The sequence below is a fragment of the Ambystoma mexicanum genome, chromosome 2q (genome assembly GCF_040938575.1).
Source record: "Ambystoma mexicanum isolate Mex_15411 chromosome 2q, UKY_AmexF1_1, whole genome shotgun sequence".
NCBI classification, from domain to species: domain Eukaryota; kingdom Metazoa; phylum Chordata; class Amphibia; order Caudata; family Ambystomatidae; genus Ambystoma; species Ambystoma mexicanum.
In genome coordinates, this window is record NC_090924.1 from 498914803 (window position 1) to 498939972 (window position 25170).

Below are 25170 nucleotides of genomic sequence, written 5' to 3' on the forward strand. Positions count from 1 at the left end.
TCTGTTCCCTCCTGCACCAACGCTGATGACATTATAGATATAGAGACTATAAAGATGTCTAGAAGGATTTGCTGTAGGAAATTCATGCTAATGATTATTACATTACTTTGCACTCTGGATACACTGATCCCAGTATTATGGTATCTGGAGTGTGTGCATCCATTCAGTTCTCTTTTGCCAGCTACCAGTGCGCCTGCCACAGATAGTCCAGTGCATGTACTCTTACCCTCTTCTGTGTCTTTCTTCTAGTGGAGGGAGAGTATATGATAATAACCCGTTGCTTCTGATAATAAATATGACTCACACTATCCTGAATAGAACAAATGACTGGGTCTGTTCCCCTTTACCCCAGCATGGTGGGAAAGGAATGGGTTGGTTGTACAGCCATTACCCCTTAATACGGCATGTTATGCATCACCGAGTGCACTATTTTATGGGAAATGGAATAAGAGTGATACGGGTCAATTAGATGGAACAAACATAGACGAGTTCGAAAGGGTGATGATAGAACTGGTGAGTTGTTCCATATTTAACAGAGCGAGGGTAATCAAACCACTGGTAAGACCAGTAGATAGACTTTGTGCCTTTATAAATCATCTGTAATCACTTTTTACATGAATCCGGTAGGGAACAAGGACGTTGTGCCCGCCTCCTATAGTATTAATTACAGACTGCGCACCGTCCCATTTTGCTTAAGAAAGAAGGGTTCCTTTTTAGTAGGGACATTCACTAGATGCATGAATATTGCAGTACTTGAGAAAGGAGAAGAACCAATGTTTGTAGGTGATCCCGTTTATTTTATATGTGGAGAAAAAGCTTATCCCTGGTTGCCTAGAAATTGGGGAGGGACCTGTTACTTAGGGATCCTTTTTCCAGGTGTGTTCCTTTCCAAAACGTCAGACATATCGATATTATCTAGATCTGGGACCCGGCGGGATGACACAGGATTAATTGCGGAGGACATAGCAAAACTGACATATTATATAATGACATTAGAAGAAAAGGCAGTTAGATTAATGACACTTCAAAATAGAATGGCTCTTGATATAATCTCGGCCCACCGTGGAGGTGTGTGTGAAATCGTGGGGTCAGCGTGCTGTGTATTTGTAAGTGACTCCTACCCTACGATTTTCAAGCCAATCAAGAAATTGCACATTTTAAGTTCTGACATTCATACCCCGACAGGCGGTTGGGAGCTGAATATAAGTTCATGATTTTGGGAGGTACTGCGCTCATGGGGGTGGAAACTAATTGCAATTCTAATAGCATTACTTGGAATCATCATGACATGTTGTTGTTGCATACACTGCCTGCCAATCCTTTGCTCTGAAATAACAAATGAATGTGTACACATGGTAACAGAAAAAAACTTCCAAGTTGAATACGAATGCAAACAACGAAATGGAAACAATGAAAGAATTTGTCCATTAATATTGATGACGTTTACAGTAGCATGCATAGTTCAGAACTAGATACGTGGTCAGATGAAGATGCAATGTAGGGATCATGCTCTTGGCTTACGGCCAAAAGGAGGCTTTTTAAGTCTAGAAACTGCCCTAACGAAGTATAGAAGGTATATTATGTTGGCCGAAAACCAATCGCATCATATGCCCTACATCGCCAACAAAGAATCGTCAGCATAACATCCGCCATTTGCTTTCTCTTCCTTTCTGTTCAACGCTTTGCAAAATGTATTTTATTCCAAAAGCTCATGCACAGAGCGAGGCCAGGCTACATGTTGAGAGACCGGCCCAGACAGAGACGCCAAACAGTACAGAAATACATTGTTTTCCTCCCTCACAATGCAAGGCATTTAATCAGCGGCCCAGGTGCCGGCCGGTCTCGCTGAAACTGTAGAAATAGGCCGTTAAACATGAATTATACTTTTCCTAGCGGCCCCCACTTCGGGGCTCTCCTTAGATCAGGCTGGACTCTAGTTGACAAATAGAAACCAGTAGATAACACGCTTTGGAATGTGCCTCTCCTACAAACACAGTAGCCTTGCTGAACAAGTGCCTTATGTTCTTCATAACAAAGAACTGTCTGCTTACTGCAAATTGCAACTATTGCTAAAACGAGTAATATAGATTAGGTAAGAAACGTGTCATAATGTATCATATTTGTCATAATTGTCCATTACCGAACCCTTGCTCAAGAAAATAAATGATGGGTGGTTTTGATGTGTCACAAAGAGATTGTATGATTGTCTTTTTATTTATATATATATATATATTTGTAGAATGTTCACACTCTTGCGTCTCACGAGGTCTGGGTGACACACATTGCGAGACGTTAGACCCAGTCGGCCGACTGAGAATATATTTGCTTTGCAATAAACCCTAGTACTTGAAAATTGAACCTCGTGTCTGTCGTACCACTAGTATATGGTGATTATGCCTTGTTTCCATATGCGAAGGGTCTTCAGGGCCCAGCAGTTCGTTGATTTTTGTTTACCTGAAAATGTATAAATAATTAAAAAAAAGCCAAGTTTCAACTCCTTCCTACACTTTTTCTTTTTTTAAAGCAAAACCATTCCGGAATGGTTTCTTTAAAAAAAAAAATAAGTATGCGAACATTAAATCTTAATTAAAAGTAGAGGAGCACCGCTCCTGCCCACTTCAACCACTGCTTCTGAGGTTTGTGCGACTTGTGAAGACCAGGTTAGGGGAGAGGGGACCAAAATGTTCTTCGGGACCGGTCAAGCCAGCTGCTAACTGTAGTGATCCCTGGAAGTGGTATATGGTGGATCCTTTCATCCTCTCTACCAACACTAATGTATAGGGAGAACCCAGTGGTAGTTGTAGACCAAAACTCAAGATATTGAAGGTTTAGCACATTTGTACTGGTGGTCTGTGGGCTACAGCACCATCTGAACATTAGGAGGCCTACTGCAGAGTAGGCAAGAAAATTGCAAACCTACTCGCATACACACCAACTTGCTCACCAAAGGGCTTGGTGTGCTGGGGAGTTTGAGAACCCATGACGCAAATGAGTGACAGTACTAGGGTGCCAATTATCAGACACACATGGAGCTAGTTTGTGGACCCGAGTTGGCATCATGACGGTTACTCGTGACCATTGATGCCAGTTGCACATTTTGAACCCTCAGTCAGCAGCCTCCTTCTCAATTAGGCACTCTGCACACCAGATGAGAATTATTAGTGGTGAGAAAACGCATGGTGGGAAGGGGGAGATAGGGAGCCTTGAACAATCATGTACCCGGGGACTAATGGCCAGCCAACAAATTCCAGGCCATATTGGGGCAATTGGAAACAGCTAAAGACCGTCCATGTTGGAGCTAGGGAAGAGGTTCAGTTTCAGAGAGTTGGTGCAGCAGGAGGTGAGAGAGACCGCAAATAGAGCAGTTAACGGAGTACTGTGGCCCCCTCCCTACTATTGTTTCAAAAGGAAGGAGGGCATGTTGCCAAAAAGCCTGATGCAGGTTCTAGCCCTTAATCTGTCAAGAGAGAAAGCTACTGGAGAGGGGGACTGTTTGCACGCATACTGCATGCAAAAGTCTAGAGCCTGGCTGCATTTGGAGAATCAGAAAGAGGAGCACAACCAGAAGCAACTGCAGACAACAACTGTTGGTTGGTGGTGGGAACACAATTCCACTTAGTCTGAGACCAAGTTGAAGACTACAGTATAGGACGAGTACACCACTCTACCTGTCAGACCAACTCGTCTCTGGAGGCCAGCGCTTTCCAAGAAGCCACATTATCGCCTGGTTGGGACCAAGAACTGCAAAGGGGAGAATAAACTGGAAACTGTCCTTTACCTGCTATGCACCCTTTCTCTGGAACATATTACCAAAGGGGATAAGCCTGTCCCCTCCATTCTACACTTCAGGCAGGATCTCAAGACCCTACACTTTAAAGGAATTATCGCCAATTGCTGATCTCGCCACTCAACACTAATTCTCCACCTCTGCAGCTCCCCCGCCAACCCGCTCACCGTACCCAACCCAGAACGCCTGCTACTCCTGCAACCTTACTTGTAAGTCCCTGGGTGTGTTCCCTATGTACAGCTCATTGTCTTTCCAGGTGGGCTTGAGCTTCATAAATCCCATACATATGTGAATAAATACATAATTGGGTCCTAGTTAGGACGGATATGAATTTACTAATGTGTAGCGAGGAGGGTTTATAACAGAGCGTTAAAGTTAATGCATTTCAGATTACCTTTGTTTGTTCAGACACGTCCGAAAACGCTTTTTTCACCTTTGGCTTTTAGAAGGAAGTCTGTGTTTTAGTGTCTGGAGGAATATTTTCAGGGTCGAAAATGCATGCATGAAGAATGTTTTGAGCCTGTTTCTGCATTAAAATATCTATTCATTGTACCTACCTTAACTTGGTGGTGGTTTGACTAAAAATAGCACATCTTAATTTTCTATTCAGTAAATTTGAAATCCTTTATGCTTCTATCTTTTTAGAACTGTCTGCTCTGCATTGTATGACTTAAAATAACATTTTTGTTTTCCTTGTGCTTGTTTTACAGTAAATATCAGGAGACAACACAAAAATTGCAGGCCCTGCAGGAATGCCAGACTCTGAATGCAGAACAAGAGCAGACAATTAAGGTAATTTTTCCGATATCCTAGTTACTGTGTTTTACCTGAATTTAGTAGATGTTGTGCCTCTTTCAACTTCTCACACATTTCCTAGGCAGCAAGAAGTAGTTTCATTACAAAAAAGTAACTTCTGTTATTGATGCTTTTAAAGTGTTGTTAAGATGGATTTCTGAACTCTGACCTGGAGGGGCAGAAGTTCAGAAGGCCAGCCTAGTTTCTTGGAACAGGGTAACCTCTGGACAAGCCAGACCAATCAGGGTCGCGATGGCGGCGGTCAAGACTAAGTCTCAAGAGGGGTGAGGGTGACTGAAAGACCTCAATGAGCACAGAAAGCAAGGACACTTAAAAATTACTCCAGACAGGTGTTATATTAAAAATATAGACACATTTATTACAAGGCCCCAGTACAACAGGGATAACTGGGAGAGCAGGAGACCTGGGGAACAGGGCATCTCTGGCGAGTACAAATATGAAGATTGCAATAAGCTTACTCATCCCAGTGGGGAACAAAGCTTGTTTAAGGACAATACCTGTCTCTGTGAATGGCAAGATGGAGTGAGCATCATTCATTCATGTTTAGCAATAGTGGTAGGGTCAGCCTAGGTTAATTTCCGGATTGGAGGACCGACTTGATTTGGCCTTTGGAATTCACCATTGACGAGCGCCCAAATTTAGTATTAGGTAGGGAAACCCCTAGGATAGGGAAAGTTAGGCATTTTCTTGAATTTCTTTACCTAGTAATCTGATGAAAATGGTACACATTGGTGTCCTCCTTCTGACCGACCATAACACGAATGCACATTTCAGGATAGGATTTTTGTGAACTCTTTTGTTGGCCAAGAAATGGAAAATGTGTTGTAGCTTGGGGTTAGCTAGGAGCGGAAGGACTTGTTAATAGGGTTTGGATCTTTCTGGTGGCCCCATCTATGGACATTGCTTTGCTGGAGGGACAAGGATTCCTATTGGGTTACAAGACTCATGAGTTTGGGGAATCCCACATGTTTGTGCTGTCCCATCCCAGACATTGTTTGAACTTCCTTATCATGTTTAGCTCTTTCACTGTGTTTATTCCAACTCTTTTCCTGACGTAACACAAACTTGCAGGTTTAAAACACACTTCTGCTGCGTTACTTGTATCATTGATCGGCCTTCCTACAATACTTCATATAGACTAGTCCCTACGGAAGGATCTCCCTTATCCTCCCCCACCTCCCCTATGGTCATTGCATCAAACCTGGGACCACATAAATCAGGATGCTGCGATTCCTTTGTTGCTACCCTTGACCCACTGATTTTAGACCATGGTGTGAGCTGCTGATAAGAAGCGATTGTGTGCTGAAAGAAGCCTTCATTGGGTAGTAGGAAAGCAGGATTATAAGGGACTCGGGTGCAGTAACAAGGGAAGAGCACAGATCTAGAATATACTGTTTGTGACTTTGGACTCTGTTGTGGGAGGCTCCTTTTATTGCAGCTAGATGAAATGCTTGGACTTTAGTGTTCATATGTAGCAAGTGCACAATTAAGTGCTGCAACTATAATTCATTGGCAGGAAGTCTATTGGTAGCATCATGTGCATTTTATTGAGGGGTATTCTTTTAGCTGAATCTGGCAGCATCGACTGGTTTTATTTTGTGGACACATTCCAGCATTTTTTGGGGCACTTGCGCGTTAACCATGGGGCTAGATATCCTTTTTGTGGGAAGAATTATTGCTTATTTAGACCACATTTAATTCGATTTTTTTTTAGGCTGATCCAGATTCATGATTTTTTAACGCACTCTCTTCTTTAGAGGCAACCTGATATTTTTTCAGGCTATTTAAAGAGTAATTTAGCCACCTACCCTTGCATGCTGGGTTCTGTGGATAAAGTGGCACCCACTAACGTGCCCTCCAAAAAAAATCACTGGTGGCGCTTTCGACATGAACAGTACTTGCCTCACACAATCGTAAGGAAGCAGACACTGAGACGTCTGAACAAACTGAAGAAGTGTGCCCCTAGAAAGGAGTACAAAGAGGAGGAATCGGCAGCTGTCCTGATTGGGATCTTACTACATAAGAATTACATTTTTACAATCTGTCTTTTTGCACTTTCTTGTGCTACCCATTTTATTCACAACTAACACTTCATGTGCAATTGGTCACTAAATAGCCGATTGCGCTGGCTTAAACCTATGCATTTCTGCAGCAGTGGGCAGGGCCATCTTCCTCCCAAGACTGATGAAGACTTGAGTAACATTTAACCTTGGTTACAGTAGCATCTGTTAATTTCATAACCAAGAAATGGCAAAATGATGGTGACAATTGCAGTCTAGAAGGGTTTTTTATACTTCACTTTGAAGCTAAGATAGCTCCTGTGTCAAATACCGTAGCTTGTTCACGAACCCCCAACAGCCCTGAGCTACTTTTCACTGCAGGTCCACAAACCGATTTTGATCTCTGATTAAGGTTACATCTGGAAGAACATAGAAAACTATATCCACCTTGGAATCTTCTGCAGCTCCTCTAACAAAATGCAACTGGGCAAACACATATATCAAATGTTTGTTCCTGCAACTGAAAAGGGTAGCCACACAAATGCCATTGAGGCAAAGAACAGATGCACCACTAGGATATGTGACCATCACGGATCTGAGGGGCAGCAGACCCATTTGGAGTGATTACCAGATGGGCGATTCACACAATGTCCAAATATCCTTACTTATCACTGTTTTAAAGACTTGCTGTTGCTGGCTAGGGTAGAGAGTTATTATTAAGTAACTATTTAAATGTCTGTGACCACCACATCCAATCATTTCCAGCCCCTTTGATCAGCTTCCATGTTTCAAACTTCACAGTGCAGGGAAATTGTGGAGCTGTGATCATTCAATCAACAGTTTCTAATATTACAGCCATTCCTGATCTTTTCCTCGCTCTATTTGCATGTTTGTCCTTAGATTGGCATCCTAGGACACCTAATTCACAAGGGGCAGATGCAACTTTACTTTGTTTCATCAATGTATGGAAAGTTTTCCAATGCAAAATAAGTTGGGTACCTGATTGGTAAGTCAAATTGAGGGCCAAGATTTGTGACTAGAGTTCTAACCTCTCCTACAACGCACAAAAATAGAATCCGTTATGATGTATGCTACTCAAGACTTCACCTTATTACAACTCTGCTCAGGAGCTTTTTCCAAGCCACTACATGTGGTAGGATTTGGAAAAGCCAACCTAGGGTTAGCAAGGTTATAGCCATTCTCTTAAGTAGTGTTGGTCAACAGAAAGGCTGCTTATAGGAGGAACGGGGCACTCTTTTGTAGAACAGTTAAAACTTGAAAAGAACTGATGAGGAAAAGACCCCTACAGGTAAATTATGAAAATTAACTTATTACAATACTATTGCAATACTACACTAAGGCACACTTTATTATTAAAAGCTAAATAAAAATACTTTAGTACGCATGTAAACAGCCAGTTAACCCACAATGGTTTACACACGACTTCAGAATTGCAAGCAGTTGTCTAAACAATAAATGCATTCAACAATGTAGGGAGAACCGATGTTAAACACATTACATAAGCAATAAGTCAGCTACCCAAAAGTAATTCTAACTGGCCCTACCACTATTTTAAACATCTAAGGTCTGTAGAATGAGTCCCTTCTCCTGAATGTTGTGTTAAGCACTTTGTTGTCTTTTTTAAATTATTATTTTATTTTAGAGGTGCTAATATGCATTTCTTAGTCTCTTGTTATTCTCTGTATCAGTTCATGTAGTTCCCTCATTGGACTGTTAGCTTATCTCGCCCCTTTAGTACGGACTTATCTTGATCTTTGTTGAATACTTCGATCTGTGTAAAAGGGTTCAGAGTCATTTTGAAGAGTGTCCTTTCCTGTGGGTTTTTTGTCTTCTGGGTGATTATAGTTCACCTTTTCCTGGTATGGCCTGTATTATATATTTATCTTAAGGGCTACTCTGGCCTTCAGTTCATAGTGTTGGCTCAATTATGTTCCACCCTTTGCTTTTTGGATAACTGGTTACTTCCCCTCTTCAGGGTAGTGATGCACACTTTATATGCTCTCCCTCTTCAGGGTTTCAATGATTCTTTCTCACATTAATACAGTTAAAATTCATCAAGTTTGTTTTCCAGTTTTCATCACTTGTACTGGGACGGGTCTCTCCGATTTATATAACCAGTGCCATTTTGCTTCCTGATCTTCATGTTCTCCCCGTTACCTTCAATATTGCAGGGGAATGTCTGAGGCCCATAGATGTTTAGGACCTTACCTTTCTTCTGTTTCCCTGCCTGCTCACTTTCCGCGGTGTCTACCTGTGACTCTAGCAGCGTCTTGATACCACTATGGGTCCTGTTAAGCAAGATTGTATGCAGTACCCTTTGGGTGCACTACAATAACCTTGATCTCCTGGCAATAGGAGACCCAACCTTTGGTATAAGTCTGAACTACACAGGTTGGTAGTGTGGCTGAGCAGCCACGCTTATCTCAAGAGGGGTCAATATGAGCAGTAATGTTGTAACAGAGTTTCACAGTAGCACTTTAAACACTTAATACTCGAGGTTTCTTGATGAAACAATTTATTTCAGTCAGTTGTATAAGCCTTCAGATGGGAGCTATATATGTAAACCTCATAATACACTTCAAAACACACTTAGTTTCTCTGAATCAGGTTATACCCATTGGGGATGACACACAGGCACTTCCTACACCACACCCTCAGGTGAATTTTTATTTTTTTATTTTACTTGTTAAAATTCACAATTTTTGTTTAATTTTTTTTTTTTTACAAGAAATGGAAAGAAAAATGAGTCTCCACTCCATCCTCTCTTCTCAACTTCTAATAAAATGTTTTATGAATCCAAACTAACAACCAATCAAACCGCTCCTTTGGAGTTCCGGGCTCACGGCCTTGTTCTTGCTTATAGTCTTAAAGCTTCAAATTCAAAAAGAACTGGGAGACCGCTATCACATAACTTATCTCCCTCAGTTAGGCGGTTCCACCAATCCTCTTCGTCGCATGTTCTTTTGAACATGTGACCCAAGTGTGCGGTTCTCAGCTTTGACAGATTTGTACACAATAGTAAATGTCGAAGCGTCTGTTTGCAGCTTGACTTTGCAGAACCGGCAGCTATTGTCCAGTGTAAGTTTTCTTATAGTTCTGGTTTCGTTAGTTGGCAAGAGATTCGTTTGTACTCGTAGTAAGTTGTCTCTCAGGGTCTTGTTTGGGAATTTTATTAGGTAATTTGGTAGGTCATTTATACCTCATGTTGTTGGTGGCAAATGAACTATCAATTTACTTCTGTGTGCTTGAGCTGTCGTCTGCATCCAATCTTGTTCCCGCAATTTTTGTTTTACTCTGTTCGGATTTTGAATAAGTTGTTCTTCGGAGCTATTTATCTCTTCAAGGATCTTATGGTTTTCTTTCGTCCAGAGCATCAGAAGTTTGCTTTTCTGTTCTTTAATTTCTGTATGAATAATAGACATTACATTCGGGTGGTTGCTGGTTAGAGCATTCCTGTATAGCATTAATGAATTTCTAGCAACCATCGACTCCAGAGATTGCAGACAGAGTTCCTGGCGAAAGGACTTTACTGGTGTTGATGGCAGTAAATTCAGTGTATTTTTCCAGAACAATCCTTCTATACGTTTCCAAATTCTTGTGGTATAGTAGGCATTGCGTCCGCACCATACATCAAAGAGGGGACCACCTTTTCCTTATAAAATTGAATCAAAGGGATTACTGTAAATCGACCGAATCTTCTTTCTCTTACTTTTGCCTGGCTTGCCAATTTTTTCGTCTTTTCCAAGAGGTGATGTTGCATAGGGCGCACTTTTTTGCTGTTACTTAAAATTACCCCTAAGTATTTGAATTTCTTCACTTGTTCTATCTTCTCACCTTCCAGGGTCCAACTGAAGATCTCAGTCCTGGTATTATGTTGCTACATAGTCATCACTTTAGTTTTAGCTTTGTTGATCTCTAAATTGTTCCTCCTTATATAAGTTGCCAATTCATTTAATTGGTGTTGTAGACCAATTGGAGTGTAATCCATCAAAATGAGATCGTCCGCATAAAGCAATCTCGGGATCCTGACCCTCCCTATTGTTGGAGGGAAAGACAGGATCTCCTGGTCGCACTCTTCGATGTCCCAAAGATAGGAGTTAAACAGTGTTGGTGCAAGAGGGTACCCTTGTTTAACTCCTCTTGCCGTAGGAATTGACTCTGATAGCATCCCACATTGGTTTAGACGCACTCTGATGGAAGTGTCTTGATGAAGTGCTGTAATGGGCTCTAAGATACTTACCGGGCAATTTCTTGTTATTAGTTTATCCCAGAGAATTTCACGGTTGACCTGGTCTAAAGCCTGGACCAGGTCAATGAAAGCAAGATGGATCTTCGGACTTCCTTCCTGGATCTTAATTTTTAAGGTGCTTAATAAAAGAACATTTGGTGCCGTTCCTGCGTCTTTAACAAACCCAGATTGTAAAGGGTCCTTGTGTCCCGTTGACCTAGCCCATTTTTGGAAGTTTTCCAGCAGTAGCGAGCCAAACTTTCCCGACCACATCTAAACGTGCGATTAGTCGATAGTTCTTGGTTTGGTGTCTGGGCCCAAGTTTGTCAATAGGAACGATGGTTGCTGTTGTCCATGAGGCCGGTATAGATCTTGTTTTAGTAAAAAAAAAAAATTATTACCTCGTAGATGAATTCGGTCCATTCTGTGGGATGCTCCTTCAGGTCTGCATCAGTGATGCCATCGGGCCCAGGGGCTCTTGATTTATTCAAACAAACAAGTTTTCTCTTAATATCTTCTCGATCCCAAGTGTTCTCCCATGCTGGTTTTAAGGGATCTTGATTAGAAGATATATTTGTCGGTTCTTGTTTTGGAAAAAGGGACTATCCAACTTTCTGGAATAACTTTGTGAAGTGAATCGACCACGCTTCTTCTCCCACAAAGTTATTAAGTTATTTTGTGGCTCTGATATAGTTCTAATTAGAGTCCAAACGTCCCCGGTTTTCCTGCTACACACTGTCTTCAGCATACCAGCTGCATCAGATTGATTAATGGTCTCTGTGTTGTCTGAATTAACTTTTGTATGTCCTTATTGCTACTTTTAGCTTGTTTGCCAATTCTGGGATGTTTACTTTTTTTGCTTGGCGCTTTAATTTCCTTATTTTTTTTTTCTTCCACGATGCTTTTGTTAAATTTGTGTGGATGAGTTTTTGTCTTATTTGACCAAGCCTTTCTTTTAACTTCGAAAGCTTCTAACAAAGGCTGATAAACGAAGTTATTTTCCACGCCTGTTAACCGATTTGCCCTACAGATATTGGTGTATATAGCCGTGAGTTCTATGACTGCACTAGCAGGTAATCTTAACTTTGTGCGGTTCTTACATGCCTCGATCTCTGCTGCCATGGTCAATCTGGCTTTTCTTGTACAGGTCCGTTTTACCTTTAAAAGATTGTGATCACTGTTGGCTGTTCTCACAACCTCATACTCAGTTATGATCTTAACAGCTCGTTTGAGACAAATATATGGTCTAAATTTGCCATAGAGTTGTTTCTTTCCCATGTCGGTATTCTCGGGTTATTATTAGGAATTGTTGTTTCTAAACTCTGAAGATCCCAGGAGGTCATTGTCGTGATCCATAATTGACCACATACCATGTTAACTGGCACCTTCTTTCCATTATCACACTTCATTCTAGGTTTTGGGCATACCGCATTGAGGTCTCCACATTGAATGATACATTTCGGCGTCCCCTCCGTATGTATTCTTTCCAAGATATTGTCTACCATTTCTAGGTAGTCCTCATTCTTGATCGCAGCGGGATTCCAGTATGTGTTCAACAGGATTATTTCTTCATCATTTACATCATGTTTATTAATTTCCAACAGTTGCTTAGACCACTTCAAAAGGGACACTTGAAGGTGGATATTTGAGGTCAATGTTTTTATATGATGTATCCCTGATCTGGATCTAAGAGCGGTCAGCAGACCTGATGAAGGTCGGCCTTTTTCCAATTGTACAGCTGGGGACAGGTACGTTTTGTAACCCTCCAGGAATGGCTTCTTGGTTAGCCATGTCTCGTGGAGACATGAGCTATCAAAATCCCCCAGATTGACATCACTCTTTGTCAGGATGTGGCTAAACCCTCTAGTATTCCAGCAGCCCATAGTGATAGTATCTTTTCCCGAGGTCTTCGATCTATCATTCCCCTGTACGATCGTTCTGTGCCTTGCATGGCTAGCTTTTTTTCACTAGGGCTTTCGAAATCCATGTCCAATTCGAGTAATGGTCTTCTTCCTCATCCTTGTTTTTATTCTTTAGTGCTGTTTGTTCATTTGCCATTTCTGTAACTTCTCGGGCAAATGGGATTTTTATCTTCTGTAGAGGGCCTTTTGGATATCTGACCTTGTTCACAGCGTCCTGATGAGTGGTTCCGTCTTGTCCAGGTTTATTTGACTTAGCTCTTTGAACATCCCTTTCGAGGGAGCCGGTTGACTTTTCGATCAAGGTGACTTCCTTTGTTTGTGTCGACCTTTTGGTTGGTCTGCATGAAATCTTATCCAAACCCTTTGGTATTCCCTCTTGCCTTGGAAGCCTGTTGACGTTATTCACCTGAGGTTGTTTTCCTTGTTCTTTCTCTACACCTCTTGTATGACAGTCCCACAAGTCGTAGCCCAGCATTTGAAAGCTTTCTTGTTACAAAATCAGCATTGATCTGATTACAGGGGAAGGAATGTGTAGATAGGCACAATCTCTTTTACCACTAGAACTGAACTCCACAATTTTTATATCTTCTGTGTTAATCTGCCGCAACTTTGGGATGCAGTTAAATAGTGACAAAATGTTTTTCTGGTTCAGAATCAGGTTATCTTGAAAGTCCCCCACCCGTTCCAGTTTAAAACTCCTTTCGCTACCCAGCTTTTTACTGTATGGAGTGTGGGTGTCTTTTTCCATGTCTGAATCTTGTTTTCTTTCGTTTCTTAGATTTCGTCCCCTGTTTTGTTCTGATGCAACTCTTCTTTTTCTCTTTTACTTTGATTTACTGATTTAACCTTCTCCCAAGTCTCGATGTTGGTATCTCTATTAAAAATTGGTGAACTAATCCTTGATTTTGGAACTGGCTGGGCCTTTATGATCTCTTTACGATCTTTCTGTGTTCTTACTTTCTGGTGAGAATGGAATGGACTCTCCACTTTCTTTCCGACCAAGGTTTTTTGTATTTTTTCTCGTCTTTCTGTCAGCGTTGGGTATGGGCTCCATTGTTGTGTATCCTTGTCTTCTCATTTTTTCACTCTTTTTCCGCAGTCCTTCCTTGTCGGACCTCTTGTGGAGTGTATGATTCTGAACTGTCGCTCAAATACACCGATAAATCCAGGAGGTCTATGCTTTTTTCGGGGTCTTCTGTTTCCGGTTTCTTGTTTTGGGTGACGACCTGGCTTGCTTCTTCTAAGTTAGGTAGTTCTGAGACCTGAAAAACCATAGATCTGTTTCTTGCCTCCTTTCCCATACATGCTTTTTTTCTCTGGTTTTCTATTGGACCCTTTGTTAGAGCAGGCAGTAATTGCTGATCTTCCACTATTACCACTCGTTCCTTTGGCTTGCTCGTATGTGTTTTTTTTCTTTATGAAAAGCGGGTATGATCTCAGGTTCTTCCGACAGGGGTCTGTGTTGCTTTGTTTCAGAGACCCAGAAAGATTTGCCACAGGAAACTTTGTTTGGGGCTCGGATTCCTGTTCTTCTACAATTGCAGTCGTATCGGGCAGACTGTTTTCCATAGACATGATTACACATCCGTTAAGTGCTTGATTCTTAGTTGTAGACAACTGGGAGGCCCTCTGTTGTTGCCGGATGTTTGTTAGGAGGGCTGTCTTCAGAACGTCACAAACCTCCACTAAAGGGTTCAGTTTGATGGTATAATGTTGATTCACTCCCTGGTAGCCCACCCTCTACACAAGTTGTGTTTAGTACTTCTTTTGCTAATTCCTCCATCTGCACAGCAGTCGAGATTTTCCCATGGGACATCTTGTCCCCTTACAACACAATTTGTTGTTCTAGGTTGTCGGTAGTGTCACCCGTGGGCTTGAGTGAATCATTCCCCCCGGCCCTTGCTTCCAGAGCCGTGATGTATCCTTCAATGTAAATCATTTTTTAGTGCGACATGGCAGCCAGAGTTGTGTGATCTTTTAAGGTGTTGTAAATCGATTCATATAATTTACAGAAGGGTGCTAGGGCAATTGTTACCGCTGACATTACAGAGAAAATATCCGCCTTTTTTGTAGGAGTTTTTGTCGTTACTAGAAATCACGATTGAAGATCTTCTATTTCGTAACAGAGAGTGCGCTTGAGGACAAGGCGTGTTGTATGCTCCCAAATCGTTATTCTTTATGGGCTTTTCTGCAGGACCATCTCCTTCAAGTGGCGCTCTTGCCGAAAGCTCTTGTTTGTTCTCACTCATCCTGTGTAGCACCTGTGAGGTGGCTTCTAAGGTTGATTCACTTGAGGGCAAATCTCTATCACAGGCAGGTTGCCCATTTGCTTCCTGATTGGGGGTTGGGTCTATGCTCTTGGCTCTATTCTTCTTAGTGATTTCTCGCAGATCGAAGACCCATCCCTTTGCCGTGCAGATTGTACTAACTACAGGCCTGGGTATTAAGTTCTCCAGTGTTTCTTCCCGAGCTTGCTTTGTTGGGGTTGATAAGGACTGATGGCCCCTACTAAATTGTAATTCTGGGTCTTTGAAATAGCGAATCCCAGTTTTTAAGCTTATTCTTGGTGTGTCCTCTATCCTTCCAGACCCAATCAAGCCCCCCCACGACCCCCTTGTGACTTGGCGTTTGTAGATTCATTTGTAGGTACATTGGCACCCTCCAGTAAGTCTGCATCGGACAATTCATCTGTATGAGATTGATCTTTCATTAGTTGCTTCTGGAAGAATTTTGCCATAGGATTTGGGGCCAAAATGTTCGTCCTTAAACCTGGAGTAGTCTTGCGTAGTGCTCTTATTTAAAGATTTTACATTTTTCTGCTGGTACACGTGTTTCGGCATTGTTGTTGTTCTTTTTGTTCTACCTTTTTAGTTCAAGTTTTTTCTGGGTTAATTTAACTGCTGTTTCCGTGGTCGAAGGTTCGCCATGCGCTGAGAGTTATTATGCTTAAGTGCTTCCTCTGTTTCACTAGGGTTACGTTTGTTATTCACGTTTTCTGTGCCAGCGTTCAGATAATTTTTTCCTTTGGCCTCTAGACCATTCATATCAGCTGACAATATAAATTTGTCAGGCACAACCGCCTCGTGTGGGTTTTTCAGATCAGGCCCTGTCATCTGGGGATGGATCTGAATAGTAACATTGATCAGGTTATTTGGGTGTACTTGTGACTCTGTGTGAGCTTCCGGGAACACATCCAGGTGCAAATCACTGTCCGAGCCCTCCCACATCTCCAGGGGCGGGCCCATCGCACTCGGTACAGGAGCCACTCCCACCCTGGCTCCCAGCGCGGTCATTCTTGGCCGCTCCACCTCTGTCCCCTTCCGACTGCTCAGCGCCCCCTTCCTCTCCCCCACACTCTCCCACAACGGGGGGGGGGCAAGTTTCTCCCCTGCCCCATCCGGGAGCTCCACCCCCCAGAGGCTGCGAAGGACCACACGGCACCAGCGGTAGCTCCCACGGGCAGGGCGGCCGTTCACTCTCCTCACTTGGCCGCTCACCTCCTTCCAGCCGCCTGCCGACTCCCACCACTATGGAGAGCAAGTGATCCCCCCCCCCACCCCGGACCATCTCCCCCCCCACCCCACCCCACCCCCCCCTCCTCCTCCGGCCCTCCATCAGGTAAAGCAGGCGATGTGGCAGTGGGGGAGGGCTGAGGAGGTGCAGGGTTTTCTTGATTGTTTACTGAATCGTGTTCTTTCAAAACATTCTCGTGCAGGGTCTCAGGCTGATGTGGTGAACAATGTGATACACAATTGTTTACTTTGTCCAAATGTTTCAAGGAGGTGTGCGTACTAGAAATATCAATGTTACTTGGAGCCGTTGTTGGAAAGTGAAAAACATATTGTTGAATACCTGTACTAGGCAGAATGGTAACTGGTGACACAGGGACCAAACGTCGTTGTCGGGGTGGGTGTTTCAAAGGGCTCCTCGAGTCCAAGCCGGAGTCCTCTCGGCTGGATCGTTTGCTTCGGAGACGCCCTGCTACCTCCATCCTGCCCCGGACTGCACCAGACTGCTTCCACCTCAGCTTCCAACCCAGCGACCGCTCCGTGGTGTGTGGTGGCTTTTCAAGAATAGTCTCCTTCCACAGGCACCAGTAGTAATGGACAACACAGGGGGACTGCACCAGACTGCTTCCACCTCAGCTTCCAACACAGGTGAATTAAATAGCTAGGACACTGTGAACATTGATTACTGGTACATTTAGAGCAATACTGAGTTTGTTGCAAAAGTTAGAATAGAGAAATGAAAGCAAGGTTAACAAATAATTCATAAACAGGTAAGTACTTTTGATACTTTCCAGTGCAGAGTAAATTAACCCTTTCCTGGGGGGAAAGGCCAAAGCACAAAGTCGGAGGTAAAGAGGAGTCTCTCAGGGAGCCAGGACAGCCAATGTTAATTGCACAATGTCTATGGGAGCTGCAGGTCTTCTTTGCAGGTAGGTAAAACTGCTTGCACAATGTTTTTAGAAATGTTTGTAGAAAATGGAACACTTGAAGGGCCACAAGCTGGGAGACTTGTGAGGGGCAAAGCTATAGCAACTCTGCAAGGTAACCAAGACAGGTCTCAACTGAGAGCAAGCAAGGCTACACAACAAGAGGTGAGTTCTTATACTTTACTGTACCGTTGGTTAGAGGAAATGGTTCCAGCTGGCTTCTGTTCCTGTACAGCTCTGCAGATCCTGTTGTTCCTGAGAATAGGTCTTGGGGACAAGAGGAAGGACGTCTGGGGACTCCTGCTCTGCAATGGGAAGGTCAGCAGCAGCAATGGGCAAACTTAATTTCAGTGGTTCTTCAGTGTTTCAGCTCCTCGCGTCTGATAGCAAATAGCAAAACTGCGGTTCTCAAATACCACTCTGGACTTTCCTCGCATCTGGGGTCCAGCACTCTGTTGTGGCTCAGGGTTGGTCAGACCTGCTTCAGGGATGTCCAGAGGATCTTCCTGGTGCTCGGGTCCAACTTAAAAGCAACGCACACATTCTGGTGTTCTCTCCCTGGCACTTCGGTTCCAGCAGCAGCCGAAGTACAGCCAGCTTCGAGAGGATGTCCAGACGGGTTTACTTTTGGAGTTGATTGGTCCCAACAACTGAAAGTGAGAAGTCGTCTTCTAGCCGAGGCAAATTCGGAGCTTCAGCACAACAGCAGGGCTTCACCGGGCAAACCAACGTTCCAGGTGTTGCAGCAGGCGTCTCTTCCAAGAAGTTCTTTGGATTCCTTCGTCCAGTGGTCGACTCTTCCTTCCAAGCCAAAAAGCCTCGCCTCTTATGCAAGTTTTTCCCATTCATTCCAGCCTAGCTGTCCATCGCACAGCAGGGTGGCTGTTCTTGCCAGACAGCCAGACGGCCAATCGCCTTTGGGTGCATTCCTGTAACCAAGGGGATTAAGCACAGGGAGTTTCGGGCACCTCCCTCACTTCCTGCCCCTGCCAGACATACTGGAGCCAGAGGTGGGCTTCACTCGTGAATCTCGCCAATGACAAAACACGCAAACGTGGTTTGGCGTGCAGAGTAAATCCCAAGACAAATGTCGAAAAAGGAAGACCAGGGCCATTTTGACAAAATGGGCACCCATGGGTGCTTTACTGCAGCTGTGAACGCAGCCCGCGGTAAAAACCTGCACTGGTAGTAAAAAGTGAACCACTGCCACCAGCCATTAATTGTAGAAAGTGTAACATAAAAATGTTAAATGAGAAACTAGACAAAGGGGACACGAAGTAACCCCTCCAGCACCCTATTGTAAGATGGTGTGTGCTGGGTCTAGAACGTTACACAATGTGAGTCGATTTTGCTTCACTGCTTTTGGAAACAGTAGTTTCACCAAGAGACGGTACTTCAACCTTTGGGAAATCTAAGATACTTCCCTGTGTCACTGCACTGAAGGTGCTGTGTCACAATGTAAACCTCAAAAGTCCAGCACTAGCCTGTACAAGGTCTCTGGTAGTCTTTTAGGTGAGAGGAATGGTGAGTGATCCAGGAAGGCCCACACTGCTAGTGCAGGGAAAGTGCTGAAGTTGGTTACAACATTCAAACTAGGGACTCGGGTCGAGTGCTAGCAAAAGGAGGAACAGCTACCACCCCTAGTGTTCACAAGGATGACCCACACAAGTACTGGCACGGTCACCACCATCTTGGGCCAGACCCAGGTGGTAAGCAGGACTTTGTGCCCAATGTAAAACCTAATGGGAAAGTGGGTCGTTCCTGAGATGTGTGATCTCAGGCCTGAGCCCTGGAAAGGGAGAACCGGTCCCAGGCAATACTAAATCACTGAGGAAAACGAACCTCCTCATTGTGTTTGCCATGCAGGGTCACAGGTTCGAGGGCATTCACGGACAGTTGTCTTTAAGATCCTCTGGAGATCAGATTGTAGAGGGTTGCTTCGACCCTGCATGGAGTCAGGAGGCGCTTTGCAACTCTGCTATAAGACCGGATTCTTCTAGTCCTGCAGAGGAGATGCAACCAAAAACTACTATGTACCTCGAGGAGGACCGATGGCTGGTTGGTCCACCAGTCTTGGAGAGGAAGGACCCTGTCTATTTTAGGTAGGGACTCGTGACGTAGAGGTATTGCCTGAGCCAATGCTGTTATGCAGCAGTCGTCCCGCATGCCTGTCAAAGTCGTCTTTGGATTGCTTCAGCTCCAATGGATGACTTTGTTCCTGTGTCCAGGTATTCTCCTTATTTCCAGAAAAGGGCTAGGGGTGACCCCTTGACATTTATACAAGGTTATTTTATGTTGCTCTAAGGCAGTTTGGGCATTGTTGACCCCCTGGACAATGTTGGGATGGCTCTTCAGTGTGTCAGATAAGGGTCCTGCTTTTTCTGAAGTTTGGTCTTGTGCGGATTGACCTCTGGTCACCTTAACCCAAAGTAGGCCCACCATATAAGAAGCGAGTGCATGTTTGTTCGTAAAGCATGTTTATTGTACAAATGGCCGGGAAGCGCTCCATGATGCTGTAGAGTCAAACTAACCAGAGTCTAACCAGTGTCTCCTCGAAACACACAAATTGACACATTTATACATTTTGTAACAGTTGCAATCCTCCCACATTTTAGTACAAATCCCCCACACGATTGGACAAACCTATATAAAAGAAACCCAATCTTCTTTAATTCCCACACTCTCATTAGTCACATTTATTTAACAACCATCATCCACTCATATTCATAGCGCACACCCCCTTTTTGAGATCCTTCTGTGGTAGGTGGGAAGGCCTCATGAAGTATGAATGAAACTAAGTGAAAGTTTGAGTTCACCTTAAGCCTGTGTCCAAAACCTACACTTGCCCTCGCAACTAAAGTTAAAATGTGTAGGGATGTCAACAATAAAGGACATAAGGCCTAATTCACAGAGCATTTTCCTATGGGATTGCTCCATTATAAAACGCTTCTGTGAATTAGGCCTATAGTGTTCAACCCAAAGTTCTGAGCTTCTCCCACCTTCCAGTTCGCGTTCTACAAAAAAGTCTCAATTACCTTTCTCCAGTTCAAGGCAACACAGTTCCAAGCATTCCTCGGGGTTCCCTTCCCCAAGTTCCAAGCAACACTGTTCAAACACAAAAGGTCTTGAGGCTCTGCTCTCAAGACCACACGTGTGATTTCTCAAATCTCAGGGATCCCTTCCCCTAGACTTTATCTTCACCACATGTGTTGATGCGACGTCATAAACTGCATCCTAAGTAACTACACATCTGATGACTGTAATGTTTGTGTGTAATTTGAGATAACCATGTCACGCATGTATCATAAGAAACAGCCTTCTGTAACAGCGCCTCGATGCCCCTGGGCCGACTGTGCGCTTTATAAATGCAAATAAATAAATAAAATTAAATAAATATACTTGCTTCAGTCTTTTTTTTTTAAAAAAAAAAAGTTTTGCACAATTCAAGGTCCACTGGACCCTCCTTCTGGTTTGCCTCACCAGTTCACTTATAGTGCTTTCACTGGTTTGTTTCACAATCTCTTTGGTTTTCAGGATTCACGGCTCACTGGTCTAGGCGCAGTGGTCGGACCACACGTTCCATCCATCAAAGGTCGCACAACCAGGATCCCCGGGCTCTAAAGCTCACACAGGTTCTTTAACACGGACTCCTGGGCACCAAATCACCTCCACTTAGTTCCTCTTTGTTGGCCTCTTGGCTTTGTGTTGAATTGCACTCCTGGCTTCCCTTTGTCATCCTCTTGACTTTTCCATCGCGTGTCGCACACCTCTTGCCAGTCTTTGGCCTTGATGCACTGCATTTATTCACAAAAGTTCACTTTCGGGTATTTTGTTCCTACCCCACACACTTGCGCCCTTTCCGTCATTCGCTTTCACATGGGCAGTTCTGTTATTTGCTTTGCCCATAAGGTTTTATTCCATTTAATACCCGCCGCTACCGTTGTTTCCATACCGGGTGATCTCGAGTCCTGCAGGCGGAGGTGTCATTCCCGCCAGGTCTGACCTGGCGAGTTTAACACTGCCCGTCTGCAGGCGGATGTGGAAACACCGGCACCATCACAAGATGGTGCCGGTGTTTCCATGGTCCCCATTCCCATTGAGTCCAATGGGACTCGATGGGGATTTACCGAATTCCGCCTCCGGAATTCCCGGGTCACCGGGGTTGTAATGCCCCGATAATTCCGGGAAATCAAGGTGGCGGAATGGTGATAAGAGTCCGGTGGTAACCGAGCCCGAAAAACCGTCAGGTTACCGCCGGACTCATAATGAGGCCCAATGTGTTTAGTTTCAAGTTATCAGTCGTTGTTCCATATATTCAGTATTCAATATGCACGCGTATTGCTTAATTTTAAGTTCCCTTTCAGTTCGGCATTCAATACGTGTTTATTTTTAAAGTTTCCATTTTTAGTTTGGTATTCAATATGCATCTGTTACTCAATTTCACTGTTACATCATTTCGGTCCGATAGAAGCACACCTGTGCTAGTGCCCTCCCCGACACTCGCTGCCTTCAGACTTCTTGGTGGCTCCTGCTGCTTTTTCTGGACTTCTGAGGCTGGGAAGTCCACTGCTATGAGCCTAGCTTGTCTGTCGAGTGCTTTCTCCAGCACGAGGTTGCCACTTCACGCACGCGGGCGATGTCCTTTCTTCTCATGGCGTTTCCATTGCTCCTGCTACCCGTCCGTATTCCAGAGGCTCCCAGACTTGCAGCAACGACCACACTCTTTCTGGGTCCTGCAAGTCCTCTGACTCCTACAGTCCAACTGTGGCTGCCTCCTTTTTTCATGGGTCCCCTGCTAGTCTCTCCCTCACAGGCCTCCCTCTTGGGCCTTTTGGTGTCTCATTTTATACACCTGCAACCACTTAACAGGTTGCAGGTGTGTTCCCTCAATTGGGTCTGCCAGACACTTAAAACTGTATGAGTAGGGGGTGAAATAAAACAAGTTCCCTTTTCAACTGCTGATAAATTCCTTACCCGCCCAGACCTGCTGGCATCCTTGTTTCATTCTAATCTGTGACTACCGATTCAACACGCATGGCCTCTGGCAGATCCTGACAAACTAATCGAAACCCATAAAACATTTGTAAACGCTGCCCTTAAACGGTCCTTGCACTAGGTTTGTAACTCAGTCACAAACAAATGGCCGGACTTCCCTAGACAATGAATAATAGGCTCCCATCTACTTAAAAAGATTGCATCTCCTTTCCACAATAGTGCCAAATCATTAACACTCGAGCCTGGCTGTAACTGACCATCTGATATTATCGCAGCTGCTCGCTGCCCTTTTTCAGCCTTCAACCTTGCTAAACCAGTTTCCTAGTCATGCCAAGGTCATCTCGGAAACGCAGGCTTCTGGGTCTGTACAATTCCTATCTTATGAGGTTTGTGGCATACAGATATGTATATTCATCATGTACCACAACTGTCCCAAAACATATTTCCCTAAAGACCCTGTGAAATCATCAAGGAGCAGATGCAGACAACCGGTTCAAGTTTTGTCTACGAACGTTTTGTTAAGCCTTACTCTATCCAACATTTTAAGTTAACTTCCTAAGGTGGGATTTCCCTACCTAAAGAAAACTAAGGATAGTCTGTGTCAGGAATTCGAAAGCAAATGTCTGTGTCCAAAATCCATAATTGCCCACAAGTCTAACTGTATACAATTGCTAGGGATGTTGGCATCAAAACGAATGGTGCTCAAAGTACGTTTCACAGCTTCTTCCAGCTCTTGGCCTGTAATCATCTTCCCCAAGTTCAAAACCGTTCTCAAGGCATAGAAGTTCCCTTCCCCAAGATTTCAATCTTCCAGTAGTTATATGGATTCCCTTCCCCCAAAACAGTTCATCAAGCTTAGGGGTACCCTTCACCAAGAGTTCAAAACACAATTCCTTGAGACACTCTTATACTATGGGTACTTTTCACCAGTTTACATGGGCAGTTCAGTTTCTTAACTTCAATGGTTGCATCAGAGTTTGTTGTAGTATAAACACAGTATTCTTCATGGGTGTTTTCAGTGGTCCTTCTACACAGGGGTGCACTCTGTCTAGGCGCAGTTGTTGGACCACGTGGTCCACCCATTACAGGTCACTCAACCAGTCCCCCTTCCTTGCTGCTTTTAGATCAACATTAGGCCACTGTCAGCTTGACAGTGCTCTGTGATTTTTCTCGACCTATGTCAATCTCCAGACACTGCTAGGTGGTTTCCTTAATCACAATGCACCTGTTAAACTTTCTTACACTCTCCAGGCTCTTGCCAGTGTGTATTCATAACGTGCGGTTCCTTTGATTCTCCTTTTGGCTTTTGCCCATGCCCGTTTTTTCCTATACTGCAGTTCACTATATTTAGGCAGATTCCCAAACTTTCACTTGGTTTAATGTTCAAGATTGCTCAATACTTGCATTCACTCGGTTCGGTATTCAAAAGGTACTTGGTTTTTGTTTTTGTTCGGCATTCACAAATTATTTAATTTACTTTCACTTCACTCTGCATTCATAGAAATGCTTGATTCCACTTGAATCAATGTTCGCTGCTTGCGTTACATATTCGCCTGCCAATCCGGTGATTTCCCCCGTCTGGATTCACTCACCGGTCGGAGTTCACGGTTTGTTGTGAGGTCCTCGACTGCCACAGGTTTTCTACTTCCCTTGCTGTACCTCTTTTCTGCCAGCTGCTCTCTGTGGCTTCTCGCCACCGTCTATGGTCCCCTTGCAGCTCGAGATTTTCTCGACTGCTTTGCATGGTCACGCTGATCTCTCCTTTGGGCTTCCACTGACCTCCAGCGTCCTTCAGCTCTGCTTCCTGCTGCATAACTTCAGAATTCTTTTCCTGCCTCTTGACACACCGCTGCACAGCTGACTGCGTTCACAGTTCACTCTCCCTCCAAAGCTGCCTCCATTTACCAAACGATGACTGCTTTTTAAAGTTCCTGCCATCCTAATGTGTCCAAGAAAGACTAGACCGCTCCCACTCAGAACGTTAGTTCTGCCTCACTCGTGCGGTCGTCGTCCTTGTCCCAGTACATAGTTGAGGCTGTTATGTGTCTGTATTAACAAAATGAGGCCTTATCTTCCTCGTTGGCCTCTTCTATGTCCCAGTGTAAGAGGCTTTCTGCCAGTGGTAGTGTTGTTTCTCAAAATATTTAGTCATATTTTTGAAAGTGAAATCAGTACAAGAGTGTATATGTTTAACTGGGGGCTTATGAAAAGAACCAGTGATTGGATTAATTTTACAATGTGCAATTATGCATTTGGGAATTATGGGTTGTCGTCCATAGAAGGGGAGGAATACTGTGTCTCATCTGAGTTTGCTCGCCGTCTCTTCCCAGATGACCTCCCCCATGTAGTCCTCCTTCGCATATCCACCTGCAGGGTCGGGATCAAGTAGCTATGGCCTTTCCTGGCCACCGTAGGAGAGGCGATTTTGGGGAAAGAAGTGAGGATGCACTCACAACCGTATGTATGTATGTATGTATGTATGTATGTATGTATGTATGTATGTATGTATGTATATGAATGTTCAAGACTACTGCGTCCTATATGATTATACCATTGTAAATCTCCTTGTTTGTGTAATTTTTAGGTGATTTGTGGCACACCATACCTGCAATCGGCAGTTTTGACATTTGCAAATCTTGTATGAACTTAAACACAAAGTAAACCTAAAAAGTAACACATATCCCATTAACTACACTAGATGCATGTAAAAATGCAGCATCGTGTCAACATCACAGTCTGCCCCCCCTCCCCAATCACTAATATGGCGCATGCAATGTGAACCCCTCTTTTTCATGGGGACCTTTTATCAACCAACCCAAATGTCTGAATCGGTGATAATAGTTGACGAAGTCCGGAAAGGCCTGCATGTCCTTCGTGAGGGGTCAGGGGACTTTCTGAACTGTCTTGACTCTCTGTGGGTAATACCAGTCAGTTCACAACCCGAAACCCCAAATATTTGTCAGTGG

The 25170-nt window shown here is 43.9% G+C and overlaps 1 protein-coding gene across 3 annotated transcripts in view; it reads left to right on the forward strand.

Moving 5' to 3' along the window:
• The window catches only part of MAD1L1 (mitotic arrest deficient 1 like 1), a 3106940-nt gene that overhangs the window by 143187 nt on the left and 2938583 nt on the right, over positions 1–25170 (forward strand). For all 3 annotated transcript variants that reach the window (XM_069647622.1, XM_069647623.1, XM_069647624.1), the window contains one exon: positions 4498–4579. In XM_069647622.1, the coding sequence (XP_069503723.1) occupies positions 4498–4579 (82 nt within the window). The remainder of the gene's footprint in view (positions 1–4497; positions 4580–25170) is intronic.